The sequence below is a fragment of the Schistocerca cancellata genome, chromosome 3 (assembly GCF_023864275.1).
Source record: "Schistocerca cancellata isolate TAMUIC-IGC-003103 chromosome 3, iqSchCanc2.1, whole genome shotgun sequence".
Taxonomy (NCBI): domain Eukaryota; kingdom Metazoa; phylum Arthropoda; class Insecta; order Orthoptera; family Acrididae; genus Schistocerca; species Schistocerca cancellata.
The window spans coordinates 36,646,343-36,671,060 of record NC_064628.1 but is presented as its reverse complement, the minus strand read 5'-3'; the positions used below and the strand labels follow the sequence as shown (position 1 = coordinate 36,671,060).

Genomic DNA, 24,718 nt, shown 5'->3' with positions numbered 1-24,718 from the left:
TTCGAGATCCATACTGGATAGCATGGAGGAGGTTATTCTATTCAAGATACCTTATTATGTTTGAGCTCAGAATAGGTTCTAATAGTCTACAACAAATCGATGTCAAATGTATTACAGTTCTCTTCAAGTATCCTTCTTGTAGATAGGTATTAGCTATGATTTCTTCTAACTACCGAGCACAGTTTTTTGTTCGGGGAATCTATAATAGATTATAGTCAGAAGAGGGGCTAGCTCAGCCGCAACTTCAGTACAGAATCTGACAAGGATTCCATCAGGCCCTGGACCTTTGTTCAATTTTAAAAATTTCAGCTGTTTCTCAACACCACTGACACTATTACTTACTCATTCATCTTTTCAGTGGTAAGAGGATTAAATTGGGGCAACTCTCCTCTGTTTTCCTTTGTAAGCAACAACTGGTGATGGAGTTAAGCATTCCAGCTTTTGCTTTGCTACCCTCAATTTTAGTTCCTGTCTCTTTCGGTGGGGATTGGACACTAACTTCGGTGCCACTAACAGCCTTTACATATGACCAGAATTTCCTTGGGCTTTGTGAAAGATCACCTGATAATATTCTGCTACAGTAGAGTCACTGAAGCCAACATGCACTGTTCTCTTGACTGCCAACTGCATTTCATTCAGCATCTCAACATGTAGAGCCCTACGCTGTGTGTCACACCTATTATGCAATAATCATTTTCTTTAGAAATTTCTTTACAGTGACACTATACCACAGAAGTTCCCTCCCATTATGAACTGTTCTACTGGGTACATATATATCCAGTGCATAGTCAACTATTCCTTTAAACATGAGCCAAAGCTCCTTACACTACTGATTTTTTATCTAATTTATCGAACATATACAGGACGAGCCAGAAGTCCTTGACACCTTCATAAGTTGGAAGATTAAAGGGAAAATTGAAATGTGATGATGGGAACATAGGTTTGACTTGGGGTTGCAACTTTTGGAGTTAATGTCATTCATGGCCGCCATTTTGGATTCAAGTCTTTTTTAATGGGAAGGGGGGTGGGGTGTATGACACATCAAATAACACTCGCTTGGGCTCTGGAATTGAGTGGTGTAATTTGTTTTTGTCTATCTTATACAGTTTAGAAGTTATTAATGTTCAAAGTTACCTTGATACTGACTCATGTCTCTCTTCGTTCCAGGTAACTTTGAACATTAATAACTTCTAAACTGTACAAGATAGACAAAAACAAATTACACCACTCAATTGCAGAGCTCAAGCGAGTGTTATTTGATGTGTCATACACCCCCCTTCCCATTTTTTAAAAAAAGTCTTGAATCCAAAATGGCGGATTTCAAGATGGCGGCCATGATCGAAATTCACTACAAATGTTGCGGCCCCACATCAAACCTATGTTCCCATCATCACATTTCAATTTTCCCTTTAATCTTCCAACTTATAATGGTGTCCAAGGACTTTTGACTCGCCCTGTATATCTTTCTGCTTGGTTTCGTTGTCCTTTGTACTTTGGTAATCATTGCTGCCATAACCATGTCATGGTCACAGATACCAGTTTCATTGTGGACATTCTCAAAGAGGTCATGCGTATTTGTTGCCATTAGATCCAATATATTTATATCATGAGTGGGGTTCCTAACTATCTGTTCTAGGTAGTTTTCAGAGAAGGCATTTAGTAATGTTTCATAGGATATCTTATCACACCTACCACTAACAAAACTATAATTTTCCCAATTAATTGTTGGGTGATTAAAGTCTCCACCGATGATTACAATGTGCTTGGGGAACTTAAGTGCGGAAGAACTCAGGTTTGTTCTATGGCCTTCAGTTACATCCGGAGAGGAGTCTGGTGGGCAGCAGAAGGATCCAATCACTATTTTATGCCCACCTCAGACTGTCTTACCCAAACAATCTCACATGCAGCTTCAATTTTCATCTCTGTGGATTTGAGTTTCTTGTCTACAGCAACAAATATGCCACCTCCATTTCACATTACTGTTTTTTTCAACATATATTTAAAATTCCCCAAAAATCTCACTGCTATCAATTTCGGGTTTTAATTTGATGCAAAATCTGAAATCAGGAGATTATCAGCACAGTAAAAAATGGCTTGGTTAATGTACACAGCACAAAGAAAAGGAACAGCTAATTTTAAAATCCTCAAATTCCTTAGAAAAAAACTGGAGATGTCTTAGTGAAGACAACTCATACACTAATATCACTTTACTGTGGCAGAAGATAACTTTCATGTAGCCAGTGCCTCTCACAAGAAACTGTGCAGCACAAAAAGAAAGGAGAGGCTCACACAGGATGAAAATGGGGTAGGTCTGAAAAGGTCAGATTATATAATGACTTGGCTACATGCTGAAAGTGAATTTTCTTTAAGTGATCTTCCACTTAGTTCATATATTAAAAACAAAATCATCAAGATGCAGTATGGTACACTTTAAAGCTCTTTCAAACAGCAGAGTACATACCCTGTGCAGCCACAGAGCAATGTTACTAATACCTGCAAGTTGTGATTGTGTCATTCAAGTAAACTGACAGAAAACTGTACTATCTTTCCACTGATATTAGTACATTGTTTTATTCTGATTAGTAAATTATTTCTGTTGGAACAAATTTTTGCTCTGGAAAGCACATTTAAATAACTTTGCAATTACAAAGAGTATCACCAATTTAAATAAAAATGAGAAAAATTAACTTACAGCACATGCTGACAACTTCAAGGGTATTTCCATCATTGTGCACGTTAATACTGTAATTGAGAAGATCAGACTTTGTGAGCACTGCAAACTCTTGTGTCTTACTGTATTCCCCCAACACTTTGCACTTTTCCAAATCTCCACATTCAGTTGTATCTAAACAGGCTCTGAAAGCAACAACATTAAATTGTTTGGTTAAGAATGTGAAATTTCATACCGATTATTCTGAAGGAACTATAAATAACAATGAATTGCTATAGTCTCATAGGACTTGATATAATTAATTACAGAAAAATAAAATTAGCACTGGTAGAATTAGATAAAGTGCACACAATTTACACCCATTAAACTACTTTTAATCTGGTATTTTATCACTTTCAACTCCTTGCCAGAATTTTGAATTTTGTATATGACAAATGTGTCTTCCTGGATGGTTTGTTTATTGTCTTATCAGACCATAAATTTCACTTCACATGATGCTAAATAGCAAACACAAGTAAATTATCAAGAAATTAATCAAGTACTTATATTTTGCAATGATCTCATTTGAAGTTCCCAAGTATCGATGGAAAGGTATTACAACTTTGGGCAATACACATCAACAGTGCCCAGAATTTGCAGAATGCACACTTTTATTATAATTAATAATTGCATTATGCCAAAATAGCTGTAACAGTATATTTTATTAGAGACAATTGAATTTGGTCTTGGATCAGATCTTCATCTGGTTGGGCCAGATATACCATTTCATCTGTGTGTTGCACAATGCCATTCTTAATGCTCATTAAAACTGTACACCACCACCTCCATAAAAATACTTGTGTTGTTATTAATACAAATCATGTTTCATCAGCAATGAACAGAATCTACAAAGCTTCTAACATCTACATTGATAATTTTTCAGTGTAGCCTCCAATTTCCATTACAGATCTCTTAATCAGTGTTCAAATTATTCATTGATTTTCTTCAATCTTTCTTAATGCAATACCCATACAACATTTTTGCTACAACAAAGACCATGCCTCCTATCTCACTGTATCCTTCAGCCGTGTAAGTGATTCACATGCAAAAGAATAAACTGCATTTTCTGTTGTTGGTCCTTTCCTGAAGCCAACCTTACAATTCTGATAAATTATGTGTATTGTGAAGTGCTACCACATAGGTACGCAAATGTCTTTGAACACAGTGGTAGCAAGGATATTGGCCTGTAAAATATTTTTTCTGTCTTCTTTTTGTGAAATTTTAATGCAGAATCCCATTGTTCATCTCATACTACCACTCAGACATTTCTCTATGTTCTTTGCTTACTTTTTAATGAAATAAATAATATAATCCTCCTAAATGCAAATAATCTTTTAGAAACCTTCCAGTCTATCTTGTTTTCCCAACTGTACCCCTCCCCTCTCCTCCAACTCTTATATACTATTACAATCCCCTTGCTCAAACTTTACCACAAAAATTCTGTTTCTTTGTCTATTATCTTTCCAACTACTTTAAATTAAGAGTTTCACAACAGCATGCACTGATCTAAAACATCTCTAAGCCAGAACACTAGTACCATATGAAATATTTTACAATGGAGTGGTGATGACTACACTATCCACAAAAGTGGAAGCTACAGGCAGCCTTCCCTTGGTTTTTTCCAGATTCTTGGCACACGGCAGATCGTAAATCGATACACCATCAATCTGCACCCCTGTTCCCATCTTTCCTTATTTCTGTTCCTAGCATCCTAATATAAATTCAAAGTGTCAACACTACATAACTGTGAGGGTGTACAGGGGGAGCTTCACCACTAGTTTCAAATCACTGTATTATGCTCCTTCCCAGGTTCTCTACTACTATTACAACAGCTGGTTACAAGCACTGATTGCCTAATATTAAAATCTTATTACAGTACTGGAAAGTCCTGGTTTGAATATTAATAATGGAATTGTTGCACACAGAGGAAAGCATCTTCTGATATTTACACTTTGGTGCTTCCAGTGACAACTTCTACACAGATGGTCAATTCTATTGGATTTCAGATTTAAATATTATTATGTGTTTGCTCAATGTCTCATTTAAATGCTCCAGGCTGTGCTAAGCCATTTCTCTGTAGTATCCTTTCTTCCAGGAGCACTAGTCTTGCAAGACATACACGAGAGCTTCTGCAAAACTGGAAAGCAGAAGAGAGGTACTGACACAACTGAAGTTGTGAGGGCTGGTCACGAGTTGCCCGGATATCTCAGTCTTCTGCAAAAGTTAAAGTTTCGAAGTTTCAGTTTAGTTTGGCACACTGTTTGAATCTGTCAGAAAGTTTACACCACTTTAAAAACTTTAAACTTTTATTTCAAATTTTAGTGGCTTAAAGATTACTTCTTACCATGCTGAACAAATATGTTCTGCTTTTCCTACATTTGCTTTTTTGAAATGATAATTAAATGGACACCCTAGCTGCAAACAGGCGTTGATGTACTTCATTGGGGACATGTTGAAAATGTGTGCCCTGACCGGGACTCGAACCCGGGATCTCCTGCTTACATGGCAGATGCTCTATCCATCTGAGCCACTGTGGGCACAGAGGATAGTGTGTCTGCAGGGACTTATCCCTTGCACGTTCCCCGTGAGATCCACATTCCCAACATGTCCACACCACTACATTCGTAGTGCGCCTAATAGATGTTTGCCCATCATACTCATTACTCGTGGCAGATTAATCTACCAAGTCCCGTATGAGTTCGGGCATAGCGTGTGCGTTCGCACAAGGAGGTCAATGGCCGGGAAGCCATATTTTAACTATATATGACAGTAGTATCTGTTCCCGAAAGAACAGTTACCGTAGATGACCATGCAGCTTTGCTAGAAATGAAATGATAATTAAATGGACACCCTAGCTGCAAACAGGCGTTGATGTACTTCATTGGGGACATGTTGAAAATGTGTGCCCCGACCGGGACTCGAACCCGGGATCTCCTGCTTACATGGCAGACGCTCTACCCATCTGTGGGCACAGAGGATAGTGCGTCTGCAGGGACTTATCCCTTGCACACTCCCCGTGAGATCCACATTCTCAACATGTCCACACCACTACATTCGTAGTGCGCCGAATAGATGTTTGCCCATCATACTCATTATGGAGTAGGAGATCCCGGGTTCGAGTCCCGGTCGGGGCACACATTTTCAACATTTCCCCAATTAAGTACATCAACGCCTGTTTGCAGCTAGGGTGTCCATTTAATTATCATTTCATTTCTAGCAAAGCTGCATGGTCATCTACGGTAACTGTTCTTTCGGGAACAGATACTACCGTCATATATACATTTGCTTTTTGACATTTTTTATTAGTGGAGAAGAGGATCTAGATGGCTTGGGTTCTGAAGCAGTCATTGAAATCAATCCTGTTATGTTCAGTTGCATTTTGTGCCACAAGGTTCTCTACTTTGCTCTTGGGCACAGTTTGGCAGTGGCTATTTGTCCTAGTGGACAGCTGGTTGGTAGTCACACAAATAAAAAGTTGTACAAACACTGCAGCAGAGCTGGTATATAACATGGCTGCTTTCATAAGTGGCCCAGCCTCTGATGGGGTAGGAAAAGCCTGTGAAAGGACTGGAATAGGAAGTGCTAGGCAAGTGGATTGGGTGTGTCTTGCAGCTGGGCCTTCCACAGGGATATGATCCCTGTGGTGAGGGGTTGGGACTGGGAGTGTCACAAGGATGGACTAAGATACTGTGGAGGTTGGGTGAGTGATTTAACAGCACTTTCACAGGAGTGGGAACGGTCTTTGGTATGACGCCCATCATTTCAGGGCATCACGATAATCAAAGCCCTGAAAAATCATGTGGACCAGTTGTCCCAGTCCAGGGTAGTATTGTGTGACAAAGTGGGTAATCCTTTGTAGCTGATTCTTGGGGGTGGTGGGAGGAGTGAGGGTGTATGGAAATATGTCATGGGAAATTAGTTTGCGGAGTAGGTCTGGAGAGTAGTGCCTATCTGTGACGGCTTTATGAAACCTTCAGCTTACTGCAAAAGGGAGTTCTTGTCACTACAAATGCACATTCCCAGAGTTGGCAGCTGTATGGGAGTGATTCTTTTGTGCTGAAAGGATGGCAGCTGTCAAAATGCAGGTGCTGTTGGGGGGTTAATGTGAACAGAGGTGAGGATGGAACCATCAGGGAGAAGATAGTCAATGTCCAGAAGGTGGCATGCTGTGTTGAAAAGGACCACATGACGTGGATGGGAGAGAAGGTGTTGAGTTTGTGAAGGAATGAGGATAAGGTGTCTTGGCTGTGTCCAGATCATGAAGATATCATCAGTGAACCTTAAAGAGACAAGGGGTATAGGGGGTTCGGGAGGCTAAGAAGGTTGCCTCCAAAAGGCTCATGAACAGGCTGGCATAGGAGGGTGTCATGCAGGTGCCACCACTGTGCTGCGGAATTGTTTGTATACCTCCCTTCAAAGGAGAAGTAATTGTGTGTTAGGATAAAGTTAGTAAGGTGGATGACATAGTGGATTTGGAGTCTGAAGGACATTGGGAGGGGTAGCATCCAACAGTGATAAGACCAAGGGCATGAGGGACATTGGTGTATAGGATAGTGGCATCAACTGCAATGAGCAGTGGGACTCTAAGAGGTAAAGGGGTGGGGATGGTGGAAATTTGGTGAAGAAAGTGTTGGTACCTTTGATGTGGAGGCTCAACTTTGGGCAATTGGCTGGAGGTGTTTGTCAATGAGGGTCAAAATTATTTCATTGGTGGCAATTGTTGGGTTTGTGGAATTTGGTGAGCATGTAGCATGTGTGTGTGTGTGTGTGTGTGTGTGTGTGTGTGTGTGTGTAGAATGTCACAAGGGTGGGAGAGAAATGGATTCAGGGGATAGGTTCTGGGCAGGACCTAACTCATTAGGCATAGATTGGAGGTTATGTTGGATTTCTCGCATGGATCACTCTTGCAGAGATTATAGATTGAGGAGTCAGAAAATTTGCAGAGGCCTTCTGCCTGGTAGTTCTCTGTAATTCATAATGACAGTGGTGTAACCTTTGACTACAGGGAGGATGATTACATCAGGATCTGTTTTTCAGCTGTGTGTTGTAATGGAACTGACAAATAGACGTCATTTTATTTCATTATTTATTTCATTATATATTAAAGTCGTATTAAAAAAAAAGGTTTCACTTAAGATAATACTAAATTAGGTGTTGCGATCGATATTGGAATTGTTTTGTATTGTATTGTATTGTATGTTCTTTGTACTTTATGACTGTGATCTTTGGTCGACAACGGTTTTTCGGTCACTTGTGTGTTGGCCGCGGTTCAGTGTGGTTGTGCGTATAGTTCTTGCAATAAATGTGTTTGATACAAAGAAACCGTGGAATTCTGCATCATTTTTCGATAGTCCAGTAATAATTACAAAACCCGCACCTTTTTCTTGGACCCAAGGCAGCCAAGGAATCATCGCCTAGACAACAAGAAGCCACAAGGACAACGCAAACACAGCAGCATCAACAAAGGAGACATCATGGCCAGCTCTACTGAATTATTTTACAGCCATTAGCCACACCGTAACGGTGTCCTTATGGAGTTAACTTTTCCTGAAAGTAGAGACGGTTCGTGACAACTGGGGGCTCAGCCGGGATCAAGACATTGATATCTACTGGATTGACGAAATCTGTTTTGCAGAAGTCTAATGACCACGTGGTACGAAGAAGTGCTATACATGGAAGTAAAGGGAGACGAAACGAAACAGTAAAGTGGACTAACCACACGAGTGAGGACCCAGACTGAAAAGATAAGTACATTTGTTTTGTGCTGTTTATTCCTTTTATTATTTTGTGTGTGAAATTTCACGAAAATGACCATTGTGAAAGAGGAAAGTGGTGCTGAATCCGAACAGGATTGTGAAAATTTGTTAGTGTTTGGGGTCGTAGACATGCCGGTAAAAACGGAAGATGAGTCAGTCAAAGAAGCGGATCAGAGTCTTAATTCATCAAAACGTGAGACGTCGGATATTAAATCACTATTACAAATGATGGAACAATCGTTAGCTTTAAATCAGACTGTTGCAGCCCGCTTACAAGCTAATGAGGAACAATTGCAAAGCATGAATCAGACGGTCGCGGACAGTTTTCGGGTTATAAATCAGAAAGTGTCGCGTCTAGAGGGAGCTATGAACAAAAAATTTGATAATGTCTTACTTTGGGGTAATAAACTTCGCAACGATATTTTGAAGATAGACAAGAAACTTAGCAAGGCAGAAACAAAGATTTTGGCGGTAGAATCTAAAGTGGGAGAAGTAAAATCTAGTCTGAGTAACAAAATTCAGTCTGTAAAAAATGAACTGGTCGCAGACAGAGAGAAAAATGCAAAATGTTTTGTTAATGTTAATAATCAAATAGATACAGTTTGTGTAAATGTAAAAGCTATGGCAGTAGATCTTGAAAGTAGAGTAGATTCTAAACTAAATGTTGTGAATGATAAAGTGGAAACAGTCAGTAACACAGTAAAACTCCATGAGATTGAAACTAAGACAGACGTTAGTGAATTAAAAAGTACAGTATCAGAGTTAAACCAAAAGTTTGAAATATTTAGCAATGATGTAGCTAACAAAAATTTTTCTATGAACACATGTACCTTAGTATCCAATATTCCAGTTAAAAACTTTTCTAATGAGTGTAGTTTGCATCCTGTTGACTTTCTGCAGAGTTGTAGAGACAATTTTTTGCCCAATATGAGTGAAAGTGTCAAAATTAAGTTTGTTAAAAAATTTTTGGAGGGAGAATCTTTGTCATGGGCCAATCAAAATTTTTCTATGGACATGTCTTATGCAGAATTTGAAATTGAGTTCTTAAAACGATTCTGGTCTGAAACTGAACAAGCCAGGATAAAGAGTGAGTTTCTGAATGGGCCAAATTATAGAGAAACACAGGGGACTATGAAACAGTTTTGTAAGAATCAACTGAAGAAACTTGTACATTTGAGCAAACCCTTCGATGAGCTTACACAGATAGATGCTTTAAAGAGAAGGTTGCCAGCAGATGTGCAATGGGACCTAGTGTATGGACCAGATGACAACATTGAACAATTTCTAAACTATGTGGATAAACTTGACAGGATTATAGACAAAGTGGGGAAACCAAAAAACTATTTCAATCATGCACAAAGAGGTGGAGATCATAGTTGGGGAAACACTAATTTTAACAGGAGGGAAAACAGTAGGCCCAACAACCATAGTTTTCATCATAGGGAACAAAATAGTCACAATATTAATAATAATTTCCATTCAAGGGAAAACTATAATTTCCATTCAAGAGGACAATCTGGGAACAATTGGAACAGAAGTAATTACCGGGATTCTGAAAACAGGAATTGGCGTGAACATAGTGACACCAGGAGTCAAAATGCTATGGGAAGTCATGAAGTAAAAAACTAGCATGCGCTCCATTGTCGGTCCACAAGGTAGGGGCGAAAAGCATAGATAATAGATGGACCAATAACAGTGACTTCGTTGCACCAAGAGATACGTCTCAAGTAATGAGTAGTTATCTTATGAACGTGTACTACCCTCTAAACACAGTACCCGTTAAGGTTGAACACATTGGTTGTAATAAAGAGCCAGAGAAAATAATTGACTTAGTTGAATTTTATGAATGGGCAGAGGCTTGTAGTTTGTCAGAGGACCAGCAGATTAATGATTTAAGTGATTTAGGAATTGATGCACTGATGAGGAAACCAAGTGAGCAAATTGTTGACACTGATTTAACGAGCAAAGAATCAAAAACACTTGGGTGTGAAAGCAACGTTTTAAGTTTTCAGGAGAGAGAGGTTGATGATTGTAGTATTTGGGAAAATGAAGATTCAATGATACATGATGGTGAAAAATATTTTGTTTGCTTGAAAGAGGAAATGGAGGCATTGGGTGTTGTGGGAGATACTGGTATGCATGTTGTAGATGTACCCAAGGATGTTATTAACAGTTTAAGTGGTGTTAATGCCAGTGTCACAACCAATAGGCTCTGTAATCCAACATCTTATGAAGGAACCTGGGCAGTTGATAAAGATTCCCTGAACAGTAAAACTGACTGTGCAAGTAGGCTACCATTTGCAATGAACAAAGGTGAATTATTTCTTTATAATATGTGGCTAAATAGTGATGCAATTAAAAATGATAGCAATTTTAGAAAAATGATTCTTAATATGTCTCAAATTTTATATCCTGATTGGTGGAAAAACACTAAACAGATTATTGTTGAACAACTGAAGGATAAATACCTTAGTGGTGAACAATGTTATATGAGTGAAAATATTTGGATTAATGAAATTATCAATGCAAGTGACAGTGCTAATGATGTGTGTGTTAATGTAATGACCGTAGATAATAAAGGTGACAGCAATATAGATATTTATAAGTCAGAAAGTCATTGTTTCAGTGAAATCCAAAATGATTTATTGTACGAATACGTTCAGCCTGAAAAAGGTGGTGACATAGGTAGTCCGTTCATTAGAGCAAAAGTTGGTACCTGGGAAGGCAAGTGCCTTATAGACACAGGGAGTCAGGTGTCAGGAATATCTGAAGTTCTAAGCAAAAAGCTGAAGTGCGAGAAAGATTACATTGAAATGCCAGTCATTGGGGTGAAAATAAGAGGGGCTACAGGAAAACACAGTAAAACTGTGAAAAGACAAACTTTGTTATCTTTTACAATTGAGGGAGTCACATTTACACATGGATGCCTAATTATACCAGGCCTCGGTGAGGACTGTATTCTCGGGATGTCATGGATTCGGAGTGTAGATGCAAGATTTGACTGGGGAGGACAAAAACTTACCATAACAACACCAAATGGGGGGTGTATCTCCACCAAGTTTGTCAGATCAAATACAGTTTTGTGTAATGATAAATTTAACACTATAAATCTTGTAAAGGAGAAAAGATATGTTGACAAACACATAACGGAGCTAGATTTAAGTGAAGTAGATTTCAACACTCTGGTAAACACTAAGATTTCAGAAGCTAGCGGCCTAAATGATGAGCAAAAACAGGAACTAAAGTCTTTGTTATGGGAATACAGTGATGTCTTTAGCAATATTCCAGGGAAAGTTAGGGGTTACGAATGTACTTTGCTAGTAAGACCACATGACCCATTTTTCATAAGACCGTATGGTGTGCCCATAGCAAAACGTACAGCAGTTGAGAAAGAATTACATAAGATGGAAGTGTGTGGCATTATTGAAAGGAGTATCAGTGCTTATAATAACCCGCTGGTAGTTGTGTCAAAAAGGGATGGTGGAGTGAGAATAGTTCTTGACTCAAGGCCTTTAAACAAGATCTTATACAGAGAAACAGACCACCCTGAAAACATTGATGAGCTGTTGCACAAGTTCAAGGACATAAAATTAATGTCAAGTCTAGACTTAACCTCAGGCTTTCACCAAGTACCCCTGGCACCCAAATCTAGGAAATACACTGCTTTTCTTTACAATGGCCGTTGCTATCAGTATTGTGTAGTCCCATTTGGCTTGAACTCATCGGTAGCAGAATTCATTAGAGCTTTAGACCATGTGCTTGGGCAGGAACTTGTGTCCAAATTAGTGATTTATGTTGATGACATTTTAGTAACGGGACAAGATTGGAATGAGCATGTTGGGCTTTTAAGACAGGCTTGTGAGAAACTTAGAAGAGGGGGAATGACACTAAAACTAGAAAAGTGCAAATTTGCAGTACCTGAATTAAAATTTTTGGGACATGTCATAACAGAAAAAGGAATTTTGGCTGATCCAGACAAAATTAAAGCTATTGCAGAGTTTCCTATACCCCGTAACAGAAAACAACTGAAATCATTTTATGGGCTATGTGGTTTCTACAGAAAATTTGTAAGTAAGCAAAGCTTAAACACACCCTGTCTAAGTAACTTGTTAAAGAAGGACACTGTTTGGATATGGAGTAAAGATTGTCAAGAGGCTTTCGACATAATAAAAAAGGAACTGAATAACCAGAACCTGTTACACAGACCAGATTTCAATTTACCTTTCTGTTTACATACTGACAGCAGTGATTATGGTCTAGGTGCTGAATTATTTCAAGTAAAAGAAATCAATGGGGAGACAGTTCATGCTACAATTGCATTTGCAAGCAGAATGTTACTGAAGCATGAAAAGAACTATACAGTAACAGAAAAAGAGCTATTAGCCATACAGTGGTCATTTTCAAAATTCAGGAACTATTTACTTGGACATAAGGTAATAGTGTACTCTGATCATAAAGCCTTAAGCTATATACAGGAATGCAAGCTCTATCATGATAGGCTTACAAGATGGGCATTGTATTTACAACAATTCAACTTTGAAATTAAGTATATTAAAGGCACTGACAACATAGTTGCGGATGCTCTATCAAGGCTACCAGTAGGAGGGGAAACAGAAATTTTTGATCAGATTGAAGAAAAACAGTTTAAAATGAGGTATATTAAAGGGGTCACAGATGAAAAAGTTGTTAGATCATTGTGTGATAAAATCAGGAGGAACCAGAACCGTGATGCAAATTGGAAATTAGTAAAGAGCTGTTTAGGGAAAAAGAACTATGAAAAATTAGATAAGTACTATAAGGTGTTTAAAGGTACTCTGTTTAGGAGAACTGACGAAGACTCGGACAATTGGAAACTATGCTGGCCTGAGGAGGAAGCTGAGAGGTTAATTAGATATACTCATGAGAGCTATGGTCATTGTGGCATACAGAAGTGTATGCAGAAATTACAAGAAAACGTATACTTCTACAATATGGCCAAGAAAGTTAGAAAAGAATTGTCAACTTGTGATAAGTGCCAACGAGTCAAAGTAAGTAACAGAAAATGTCAAGGTGAAATGCAAAACATTATTCCTGCACAACCTCTAGACTTAGTCGCTGTTGATTTCTATGGGCCACTTCCAAGGAGTAGGAGTGGGCACTGCTACATTTTTGTCATGGTGGATGTATTTTCTAAACTAATCAAGTTGTATCCAGTCAGAAAAGCCACAGGTAAAGAGATAGTTACAAAAGTTGAAAAAGACTATTTCTTAAATGTTGGGAAACCAAAAGCAATCTTGTCAGATAACGGTTCTCAGTTTTTGTCAAAAGTTTGGAAAGCCTTTGTTGATAAATCAGGAATCAAACATGTTCAAATATCTGTATATAATCCATCGTCAAACCCAGCTGAGAGGTATATGCGCGAGATTGGTCGTTTATGTCGTACATATTGCAGTCATAAACATCCTACATGGTACGACCATGTACGAGACTTTGAAGATGTTATGAACAGCTTGCAGCACACTTCCACAGGATTTTCACCTTATGAAATTATGTTTCATCTAAAACCAGACAACATTATCACTGAACTCGTAGAATTTCCACCATGCACAATGATGACTATGCATGAACGTGAAGCCATAGTCAAAGAAACAATGATAAAACAGGGGGAAATTAGAAAAAGACGACATGATGGCAAGATCAAAGCAACCAAGTTTAAAGTAGGAGATTATGTTTTAGTAAAATCACATGAGAAATCAAAAGTTCTAACTTCTGAAATAAAGAAATTCTTTGATATATACATGGGTCCATTCGAGATTGTAGAGAATCCACACCCAAATGCATACCGGTTGGTGTATCCTAAATCCAGGAAAGTTCTCGGACTAAGGAATATTGTTTCATTGAAATTGTATAAACAAAAGGGGTAAGACTATTCTGAGAAAGTTAAAAGGTGACTCAACAAAAGTTTTTAACTTGAAATTTTATCTATCAAAAATTGTCTGATTTTGATACAGTTTCGTGCCCTTGAAAATGTTTATTATTTGTTTAATATGTATTCACTGTATGGAGTGGTTGCAATGAATTTTCTGTGTAATATGCTAGCCATGTTAGTTTTTGATATTTCTGTATGTTTATGCAATTTGATTGATGTTTGATAATTTGTGTAATTTTAGTTTGGGTAACTCTCACACCACACTTGTTGAGACGTCATTTAAAATGCAAAGTTTTTTAAATTTTTTACTCTTAAAGGCAGAATCCTAATTACTACACACTTAAGTGCTTGAAATGTCCTACTCTACAAGGAGACAATCATTTTCAGTAAACTACATGAATTACTGTATATTTCTCTCTCAACCACTGCAAATGCATAATATTTTTTAATTTTGATAGATGCATACCATTCCAAAAACTTTCATTCATGATTCTACCTTTGCATTTTTACTGTGAAAATGAACCCCTGTAACAAGCTGCCTGTAACTTTACTTTTGAAAACAATTTAATTTTTTATCCTTGGACTAATGTCTTTGCGATAAGATATTTTACACCCAATATGTTAATGCATTTGTATTACATGTTTATTGAATTTATTATGATTTGAAGAATCTTTTTTTTTCTGACCAGTTCATATCTGTGTGGTATTACTCAGACAGATACTGTAAACTTCTCCCACTAGATAAACATTACCGGAAGGTTAACTATGTATCCTAACCATGTACTTACATATAAACATTATGTAACCAAAAGGTGATCTCTGTATGTGATTTTTAGATAACATGGCATTATAGTCAATGAAGCGATACAAACAGCTAAGCTTTGGAAACAGACGCACTGCAGGACAAGCAGAAATCAGACCTTTTAACGGAAGTCACCTATGTGCAGATGGACAATGTGGGACAGACTGTGAGTAGTGTGAAAAGTGGGCAACAAAAGAAATTAAAACAAGCCTGCAGTTAAAAGTTACAGTCTTTCAATGGTTTCATGTGAAGTACTAAAACATTATGGACTCTTCTAAGTGAAAATTGTGAATCTTCTTTTGTATTTCATTTACTCTAAGGTTAAAAAAAAATTGTATGTTTTCCTTTACTAAGTATAACAATTTCAGTGTTAGCATAACTCAAAGGAAACAGTCCTATTAAAAATTTTAATGTATTTAAAAACATAATCTTGGCAGTTCCATTATTCTGTTGTCAGAATTTTGTTCGCATTGTCATACTTACAAAATTCTTGGGGGGGCTATTGTAATGGAACTGACAAATAGACGTCATTTTATTTCATTATTTATTTCATTATATATTAAAGTCGTATTAAAAAAAAAGGTTTCACTTAAGATAATACTAAATTAGGTGTTGCGATCGATATTGGAATTGTTTTGTATTGTATTGTATTGTATGTTCTTTGTACTTTATGACTGTGATCTTTGGTCGACAACGGTTTTTCGGTCACTTGTGTGTTGGCCGCGGTTCAGTGTGGTTGTGCGTATAGTTCTTGCAATAAATGTGTTTGATACAAAGAAACCGTGGAATTCTGCATCATTTTTCGATAGTCCAGTAATAATTACAAAACCCGCACCTTTTTCTTGGACCCAAGGCAGCCAAGGAATCATCGCCTAGACAACAAGAAGCCACAAGGACAACGCAAACACAGCAGCATCAACAAAGGAGACATCATGGCCAGCTCTACTGAATTATTTTACAGCCATTAGCCACACCGTAACGGTGTCCTTATGGAGTTAACTTTTCCTGAAAGTAGAGACGGTTCGTGACAGTGTGACTGCCCTTTCTTCTGCTAAAAGGTTGGTATTCTTACAAAGGGACTTGGGGAAGGATGGCAAGGCCAAGTTGGAGGTAAGGAATTCCTGGAAGGTGACAAGGGGGTGGTTAGGTGGGGAGGAGGAGATTAGATTTGGGTGCAGGCCTGCAGATGAGGCCTTTGGATAGGACTAAAACTTCTGTGGGACTGATGATTTTGGTGGAAAGGTTAACAACAGTGTTCCAGGAGTGTTTCCTCTCTATATTTCGTGAGTGCTGGTAGAGCATTTAGGCAGATATAGCAAATTGAAAAGGTTAGCTGGGCAGAGTCAGGGTGCTATGAGGAGTTGTTGAGGAGGAGCACACTGGGTAGGATAGTGGTTGGACAGCAGTGCCCCAGGCAGCAGTAGAATGTCAGCAGTTTGGATAACTTACAGAGGCTGTGTTTGGATGCCGTTCCACGTGCTGGGAAGCAGGGGGACATAACTAATCATCAGGAACTAAACCTGATAGTTGAAATTAATTGACACTTATAAAAATATAATTTTTAAGAATGATAAAATTTAAATAAGGTATAAAAACTTATTTTTAACTTCACTATTGCAGGTCAAAAGACCAGATAAAAAAGAGGAATGGAAAATAGTTACAACAGATGTCAAAAATATTCAAACAGTTCCCTCATCTTTTCAAATGAAGTAGTATGGTGGCAAACAAGTAGATTTGGTATTTCAGAAGCTACTACATCAATTCTATACTTACAGAAATTTCACAGCACACACAGTGTTAAAAATATTAAAAAGAGAGAAAGAGAGAGAGAGAGAGAGAGAGAGAGAGAGAGAGAGAGAGGAGGAGGAGAAGAAAAAAACCTTATACACCATCTACTTATGATACGCTAAAACTACAACAATGTAATGCAGACAAATAGTCCGCTATATTGATATTTTTTTTTTTAACAGCAAAATTTATTTGGGAGCATACAACAGGATTGAAAATTCATATTATGCACCAAAACAAGTAGAACGTTCTTGAGTTCGGAGTGCCTTTCCACTAGATGAAATACGCTGGCACCAAATAAACTTCCAGTTTAAAAATATCTAGACTGTACGAGAAGTAAATGCACAGGATTTACTTCACCAGTTAAAAAAAACTGTAAATATTCATCACTTACAAATGGGATGAAATTATTCCAGTAAGAAGCTAATGATTATGTTTGTGTACCCTGATTTTTTCAGCCCAAAAATTGATGTAAATAAGGACTGACGATACACACTGAATATTGTAAAAAGCATTTAAACTATTAAATTGCCTCACTTCTGAGTGTGTCATCAAATGAAGTACACTAGGAAGGAACAGACTTGCTGTTCATAAATGCTATCTATATCAACTTCGCTCATGATTTAACTGCATAGCATGCATTGTGCAGGTAAAACAGAAATCGTACATATTCATCTTCTTAAGATATACCAAAATTATTTTGATGTACTGTAGACAATTATATTCATGTATCATGATTTTCGGCCATGAATGGTGTTTGGGAACATGAAAATGATTAAAAGACTACACACCAAAAAATATTCAAACACTAAAATATTCTGAGACTGAAGCATCTCTCTAGATGAGTAGTATGCTGGCAACTGACAGACATCATTTTTCATATGCAGCCATACCTATTCCATGAATCAAGTAAAAACATAACCTACATTGCATCAGCTAATTAAAAATTATACAGTTTCATCTCTTTATGTTCTAATCAAATTATTCTGATGTAAAGGACAGACTTTGTAATCGAAGTTTGCCTCGGAACAATTAATATTATTTGTACTCTGAACATATTCGAATGCAATTAAAGTGTGTTCCAGCAAGCACTTCATTTCCCTTGTGAATTGTTTTTGAATGATTTATAGTGCCAGCATGCACTAAGAATGCAGATGAACTGGATTCTACAACACTTAGCTCACAAGGTACATCCAAAATATATACAGCACAGTACCAGCTGGCTGGTGCATGTAGTTGGCTTGAGCTAGGGAGACATTGCCCTCAGCATGGCCTGTGGCAAGCACGTCTTTAGCAGCAAGGAAGTTAAGAGCCAATTGGAATTGGAATAATGGAGTTGAGGATGTTAAGCCTCCAACAGAACCACATACCACACTAATATTCAAATGAATATTTTGGTTGGTGATAGATTTACTTCTCACTTAACTGTAACTATATATTATTCCTCCTGCATGCTTTGCTGGAATAATGAACTGATGTGTTGCTGACTGGCAAACATCCTCCTGTTCAATGTTTATTTCTGTTTCAAAATCAGGTAACACCTCTTAAGGCCATAATAATTTTCAGGTATTGAAAAATTCACAAAACTACATTTTTATACTGGACGATAAATATACAGTACTTAGACTTTAGCATACAGAAAGGTAGCGCCTTTTATGTGGTTCCTGCACATAGCAAAATTGCGGCATATTTTGAATTATCACATCAATATACTGAATATACTATGTTTATTTTGGTTCTTACAGACTATACTCACAGACTTATGATATTAAACAATGGAAACTCCAGGTAGGAATGTCAACAATGTAGGAAGACAGATTGCTACTTACTGTAAAGAAGACACGTCAAGTTGCATACAGGAATAATTAAAAGACACACTCGTATATTGGTAGTTAGAAAAGGGAAGAATACTGAAGCAACAACCTGCCTATGGTCATATCTTATATGAGGTTCATTCAAATGAAACCTAATCAGTGGGTCTACCTTTGCCTTACATGCAAGGTGGCAACACACAACTGCGGGTATGGTGGAGCCATCCACCAGTAGAGAGACGGACGCGTGTGCACCGTTTGAGATGTTGCATACCACCAGTGTGGTTTCACACCAAGGAGAAGGTGGTCACACAAGTTATCTTCCACTACTGAACATGCAGGTGAGTAAGCAGGAACAACGAGGAGTGATTCAATTTTTAGTGGCAGAGAGAGTTGGAGGCTGAGAAATGTATCAACGGATGAAGGCTGTGCACGGCGAGTACAGTCCGAGTCATTCAAGTGTTGTGGAATGGCGCAAACAATTCCTTGAGGGCCGTGAGTTACTGGAAGACTATGCTCGTCCTGGACAAGCTCATTGTGTCATCACACCGGATATGGTTGCAGAAGTGAATGCTTTAGTCTTTGACAACCACAGAATCATCATGGATGAGATCCATCGGTTACTGGGTATTAGCACGGGCACCGCACTCACCATAATGCATCAACACTTGAACTTTCAAAAAATCTGTGCACAGTGGGTTCCCCATCAACTGACTGCCCAACAGTGCAATACTTGAATGGCGCTGTCTTTGAGTCATCTGCAACATTGTCATGAGGAGGAATACGGCTTTCTGTCGTATATTGTCACAGGTTACGAAACATGGTATCACCATTTTGAAGCAGAAAGCAAGTGCCAGAGTAAGCAGTGGAAACATGTGACATCACAACCTCCAAAGAAATCAAAGGCCATGCACACCAGTTCTGGTAAGGTCACCATGTCGTCCTCCTTTGAACACAAGGGCCCACTGCGTGTCGAGTTCCTGGAACAGGGTACCACCATCAATGCCCAGCATTATCAAGCCACTTTACAGAACCTTAGACAAGCAATCAAGTTGAAACACCAAGGCATGTTGTCCAATGGTGCTATCATCCAGCATGATAATGCCCACCCCACACATGACAAATACGGTGAAGATGACACTGCAGCAATTTCTATGAGAAATGCTGGAACATGTGCCGTACAGTCCCAACCTTTCACCGTACAACTTTCATGTGTTTGGATCTCTAAAACAAGCTATTTGCAGACATCGATTCATAATCGACTGCAAAGTGTATGACTGGGTTCAGGCCTGGATCTGAGAGCAGCCTACTAGCTTCTTCAAGGTTGGAATCGTCTGGCTAGTGCCACAATGGGATAAATGTGCCAACAGTTTTGGTGACTATTTTTGAGTATGTGTACTGTGTATAACTGCATTTTTGAGTTAATAATATTGTTACCATTACTTTACACTGGTGACTGGGTTTCATTTGAATGCCCCTTATATAACACCCTGCTGCTTGACCTTTCTGAGTCACACTGGGCAGTATAAAGTATACAAAAATCTCTCAAATTGATAACACTTTTTGGCAAACTGCACAAAAAAGAAATATACAAATGTTTGTTCCATGTATGGTCAAATGCACCTCAAATTGTAGTGAACACCAGAAGAACATTAGATTTGTGTTAATTCAACAATAAACAACATTTTGTTGGTACTGAGGTAACGAAAGTATCAGTTCAGGCAGGCTAGGAAAAAATCTTATCTTCACAGTCTCGGATGTTATTGAATTTAGCATATGTTAAAATTAAGGACTAACTAAGGAACAAAAATGTTTTGTTTTTCTCTAAAAAAAATTCTGCTCCAAGATACAGCCCTCCAAAGATGACACTGCACATACCATTTTGAAGATGCGAATTTTGTAAAAAATTTTAAAATGCATCTCTGGAACAGTTTAAATATTTCGCTGGATTTTTTATTTTAAAGATAATTGCTTTATGATTACAAAGAAATCCTCCATTTGGACTTACCTGTCAAAGTTCTTTTACTATAGCATTCTGAACTTTTTTATAATTTATGGAGTTCTTTTTTTTTTTCAAAAACGCCAATTTTTATTTTTTTACTGTTGATTAGTACCACATGTTCTACATTACCTGAAAAGGAGAGCTTCCACTTTTAGGTTGAACATGTCTTATAAAAAATTGAAATTATTGCCATACATAAAATCTGTTTTATTATTACATAACAGGCTCATAAAAACCAAAACCTAGCCTTATTTAACACAATTTTAGTTTTGAAAGATGAGTAAGAGACTCAATTTTCAACCATTTTAAATTGTTCCAAAATATATGTGAAGGGTCCGAAGAATTAAAGGTTTCAATTTATACAACTTCGGTGCACTCTGTTTCGTACTAAAAGTAGTCAGCCATTGAACTAAAAATGTGTTCCACTGCTTTAGTATCTTCCTTTGATATAGAGTGATGCCTTTCTGTTGAACCAATAGGAACTGGAGAACTTACACTCTTCAAAACATTGTGAACAGCAAGTAAGCACTGACTGCATTGTTGCCGTCCTTCAGCTGGAAACCTATACCCAGCAGCTGGTCCATGTGGTAGCACGAAGTTCACTACAGTTTCATTTAACTCATAACTGGTGCCTATAATCTCTGCAATCTGCCAGTCACAGTCATACATACACTCCACAAACATCCCGCTTCTCAGGTTATGAATCTGCTGTTTCTGAGGTGTTGGCCGAACGAACGAAATTTCTTCTTTCCTGCTCTTTAAAGTGCATGCAATACGAGTTTGCCCATCACTTTGAGTCCAAAAATGTTTTTCTGAATTCCTTTCACAGGAGTAGTTTTTTTTGGACCATTGTTCTTTTTTCCGCTCTTCAATATCCTCTTTGGACAAAAGAATGAGGGCTGTGGATGTGTAAGATTTCACGACTCTCATAAAATCCCCAGCACTCTAAATCGCAGTTGTATTTGGTCTGGAAAGATTATGTTTTGTAGCATGGTGCTTCATCAGGCCTACATCATCACAATGCCACTTCCCATGACCAGTAGCACTGTATACCCAGTCAGTTGGCACAAGTGACTTAATTCAAACAGCTGGTAATGATTTTTACAATGGCCGGGAGCACCATCAGAAATAATGATGATTTTCTCTGCCCCTGTTTGCAGTTGAAGAATTTTGATCATTGCTAGCAAAGGCATGTGCTGAGTCATGTCCTGTGTCATCACTTATAACTGCAGCACTTGTGGTTTTGTTTTGAAAATGTGTGACTCCAGTAAAAATTGAAACCTGGTCATTACTCCAATGATATTCTTGTACTTCTTGTGGAAGAATTTCAGACTAGTTCTCAGCAAAATCACAGTGAAGCACCAAACATAGTTTTTCAGCCTGTACACACCCCTTCACTTCTGCAATGTGGTGGTGTTATTTCTTTCACTGACCACTTACCAAGTTCATCAACGAAACTGTCAAAGGCAACAGTTTTCTTAATTAGTTTATTTTCCTGCCATGTCGCATATGTAATTTCTGCAGAGTTGGCTGCTACATCTTCCAGGCCAAGTGTCTAAAGACAGTCTTCCCTTTACAGGACAGTCACCATATTGTTGAAACAAACAAGTGTCTCACTTTCCGTCACAGACTACTAATGACTTCATATGCCCAATCGAGGTGTCATATCACATGCTCCAGTAAGTTCTTCAAAAGTTACCACACACAGTTCAAAATTCACACAGTACACACATAAACATATCACTACATCGACGTGGAACTACCCACTTAGGTTGTAGTGCATAAAATTTTGATCTTCCAATAAGTGAAGTTGTATAGCTGTTCTTATAAATTGCAGAAGCTTCTTTAATACTGCGAGTCATGTACTTTTTGACCTTCAATTTTTTTAGTTATAGTATCTTTTTTGTTGGCACTCTGGTGAGAACAGTCCCATTTACCTTCTAGATAAAATGATTGTACTATTTGAACTTTAGCTGCTTCTACAAGATGTCCATAATAGTGATCTGGTCTTCCAAAGACTCCTTTGACAGACCTCACATTTTCTGATTTGTCTACCATGTACTTTGATACTGATGGAATGTGGTTCAAAATTGTTTTCTTTAAAAATGTCTCTGGAATGATGGTTAAAACTTGCACCTTTTCACTGTAGGATGTACAATATTCAACAGCTGAATTGATATTTGTGAACAATTCCAGGTAAGAGGTGCAAGAGCGCTTTGATTCGTTTTCTTCTGAAGATAGAATTTCTACTTTGTAGAGTGTGATCAGTTTTGCTGTAGCGTATTCATCCATAGCTTTAGCAATTTCTCTGCATTTTCTTGATACATAGAGCTTATTACTTGACTTCACTGACCACAGTTGACTGATTCAGGATATTTAAATTCTTCCTCTGTTGATGCAAAATCTGCATCATATGCACCATGGGAGGCTTCACCTACCGTATTTACTCTAATCTAAGCCGCACTCAAATCCAACCTGCACCTGAAAAATGAGACTCGAAATCAACGAAAAAAACTTTCCCGAACCTAAGCCACACCTGAAATTTGAGACTCGAAATTCAAGGGGGGAGAAAAGTTTTAGACCGCACCTCCAAAACGAAATAAAGTTGGTCCATTGTAACATGAGACAATTTAGGTCAAATGGATGAAGATACAGCTACAGTAGTTTGGTTCGAGTCTTAAGCTTAGCAGTTAAGCTTTACCAGGTAGTCATTGCTATGCATCAGGCGCTCTGCCCATATTTATAGGGGTACCCTTCCTTTTTCACCTGCTTCATCTGGTTTGAATCAATTGCTTATTTTGCTTTGATCTGATAAGTGCCGTTCTCTTTGTTATAGACGTTTACGTCACTCTTAAGCTGAAAATGCATTATTGTACTGTGTCACGCATTGTTTGTTGTATTCTGATAATGAGTGTTTACTAACTGTTCCCGCTCGCGGCTTGGCTTGCTTGTGTGTGCACTACCGACGTTTACAATTAAATAATAATAATAAAAGAGAGGAATCTTATCATTAGTGAAACAGTGGCAAGAGACTGCTATTTGTTGTTACTTACACTGCTGCTTTCTTTGACAATGATCAAGAAGAACCAAATAATAGACTGCATATGATAGAAAATATTCTGAACGAGAGTTTAGTGAAAATTTTTCTCTGTATGAAAATCTTTGCAGACGCCTCTTTAGTACATTACATTCTGCACAGAAATTAGAGTCATCTTAGATTTAAAAATCTAGTCAGTTGCTGTGCTTCACTTCTGACTGTATCACTATTCAGCATAAGAATAACACAAATATAAACATGACATGATATATTCTTCCGCGTTTGCTGTTGTCTCACTCGAGTTTCGTAGTTTATTAGGCAGACAGGATTTAAATGAGACAGCAGCAAACACAAAAGAATACATGGCATAATGTTTACATTCGTATTATTCTTATGGTGAAGAGAATACTGCATGAGATTCACGATTCATAAAAGTTCCTATTAGCAACCATCTCTTGTCACAGGTAGGAAAAAATTCAGAACATAGATTTGGCCATATTGACATACATCCAAAACAGTCTTGCCAGTCGGATTTTCGTAGTAGTTTTTTAGTGATGACTTCAAATGCAGAGTTCGTCGTCGTCATCGTCTTCGTCTTCTTCAGACCATAGACTGGTTTGATGCAGCTCTTCAAGTTTTCTATCCTGTACAATGCAGAGTAGCAACACTTATAAAATAAGAATGAAAATAACTTAGAAGCTTCTGCACAACTAAAGTTTGCTTTCCGAGGTGAAGGCTGAAGGAAAGCTGCAACTAGCCTTAAAATTTTCGATTTTTTGCTCTCTAGCAATTTCATGTGCCTTAATTTTTAAAATTTTGGCGTTCACAGGAAAGAATTTCTGACGCTGTTCCTTAACAAATTCATTTAAAATCTCTTCTAGGGCATTATATCGGCCACACTTAG

General features: G+C 37.9%; 1 protein-coding gene across 2 annotated transcripts in view; it reads right to left on the bottom strand.

Annotated features, from left to right (window-relative positions):
* The window catches only part of LOC126176858 (tripeptidyl-peptidase 2), a 347,489-nt gene that overhangs the window by 256,227 nt on the left and 66,544 nt on the right, over nt 1-24,718 (bottom strand). For both annotated transcript variants that reach the window (XM_049924044.1, XM_049924045.1), the window contains exon 5: nt 2,693-2,856. In XM_049924044.1, the coding sequence (XP_049780001.1) occupies nt 2,693-2,856 (164 nt within the window). The remainder of the gene's footprint in view (nt 1-2,692; nt 2,857-24,718) is intronic.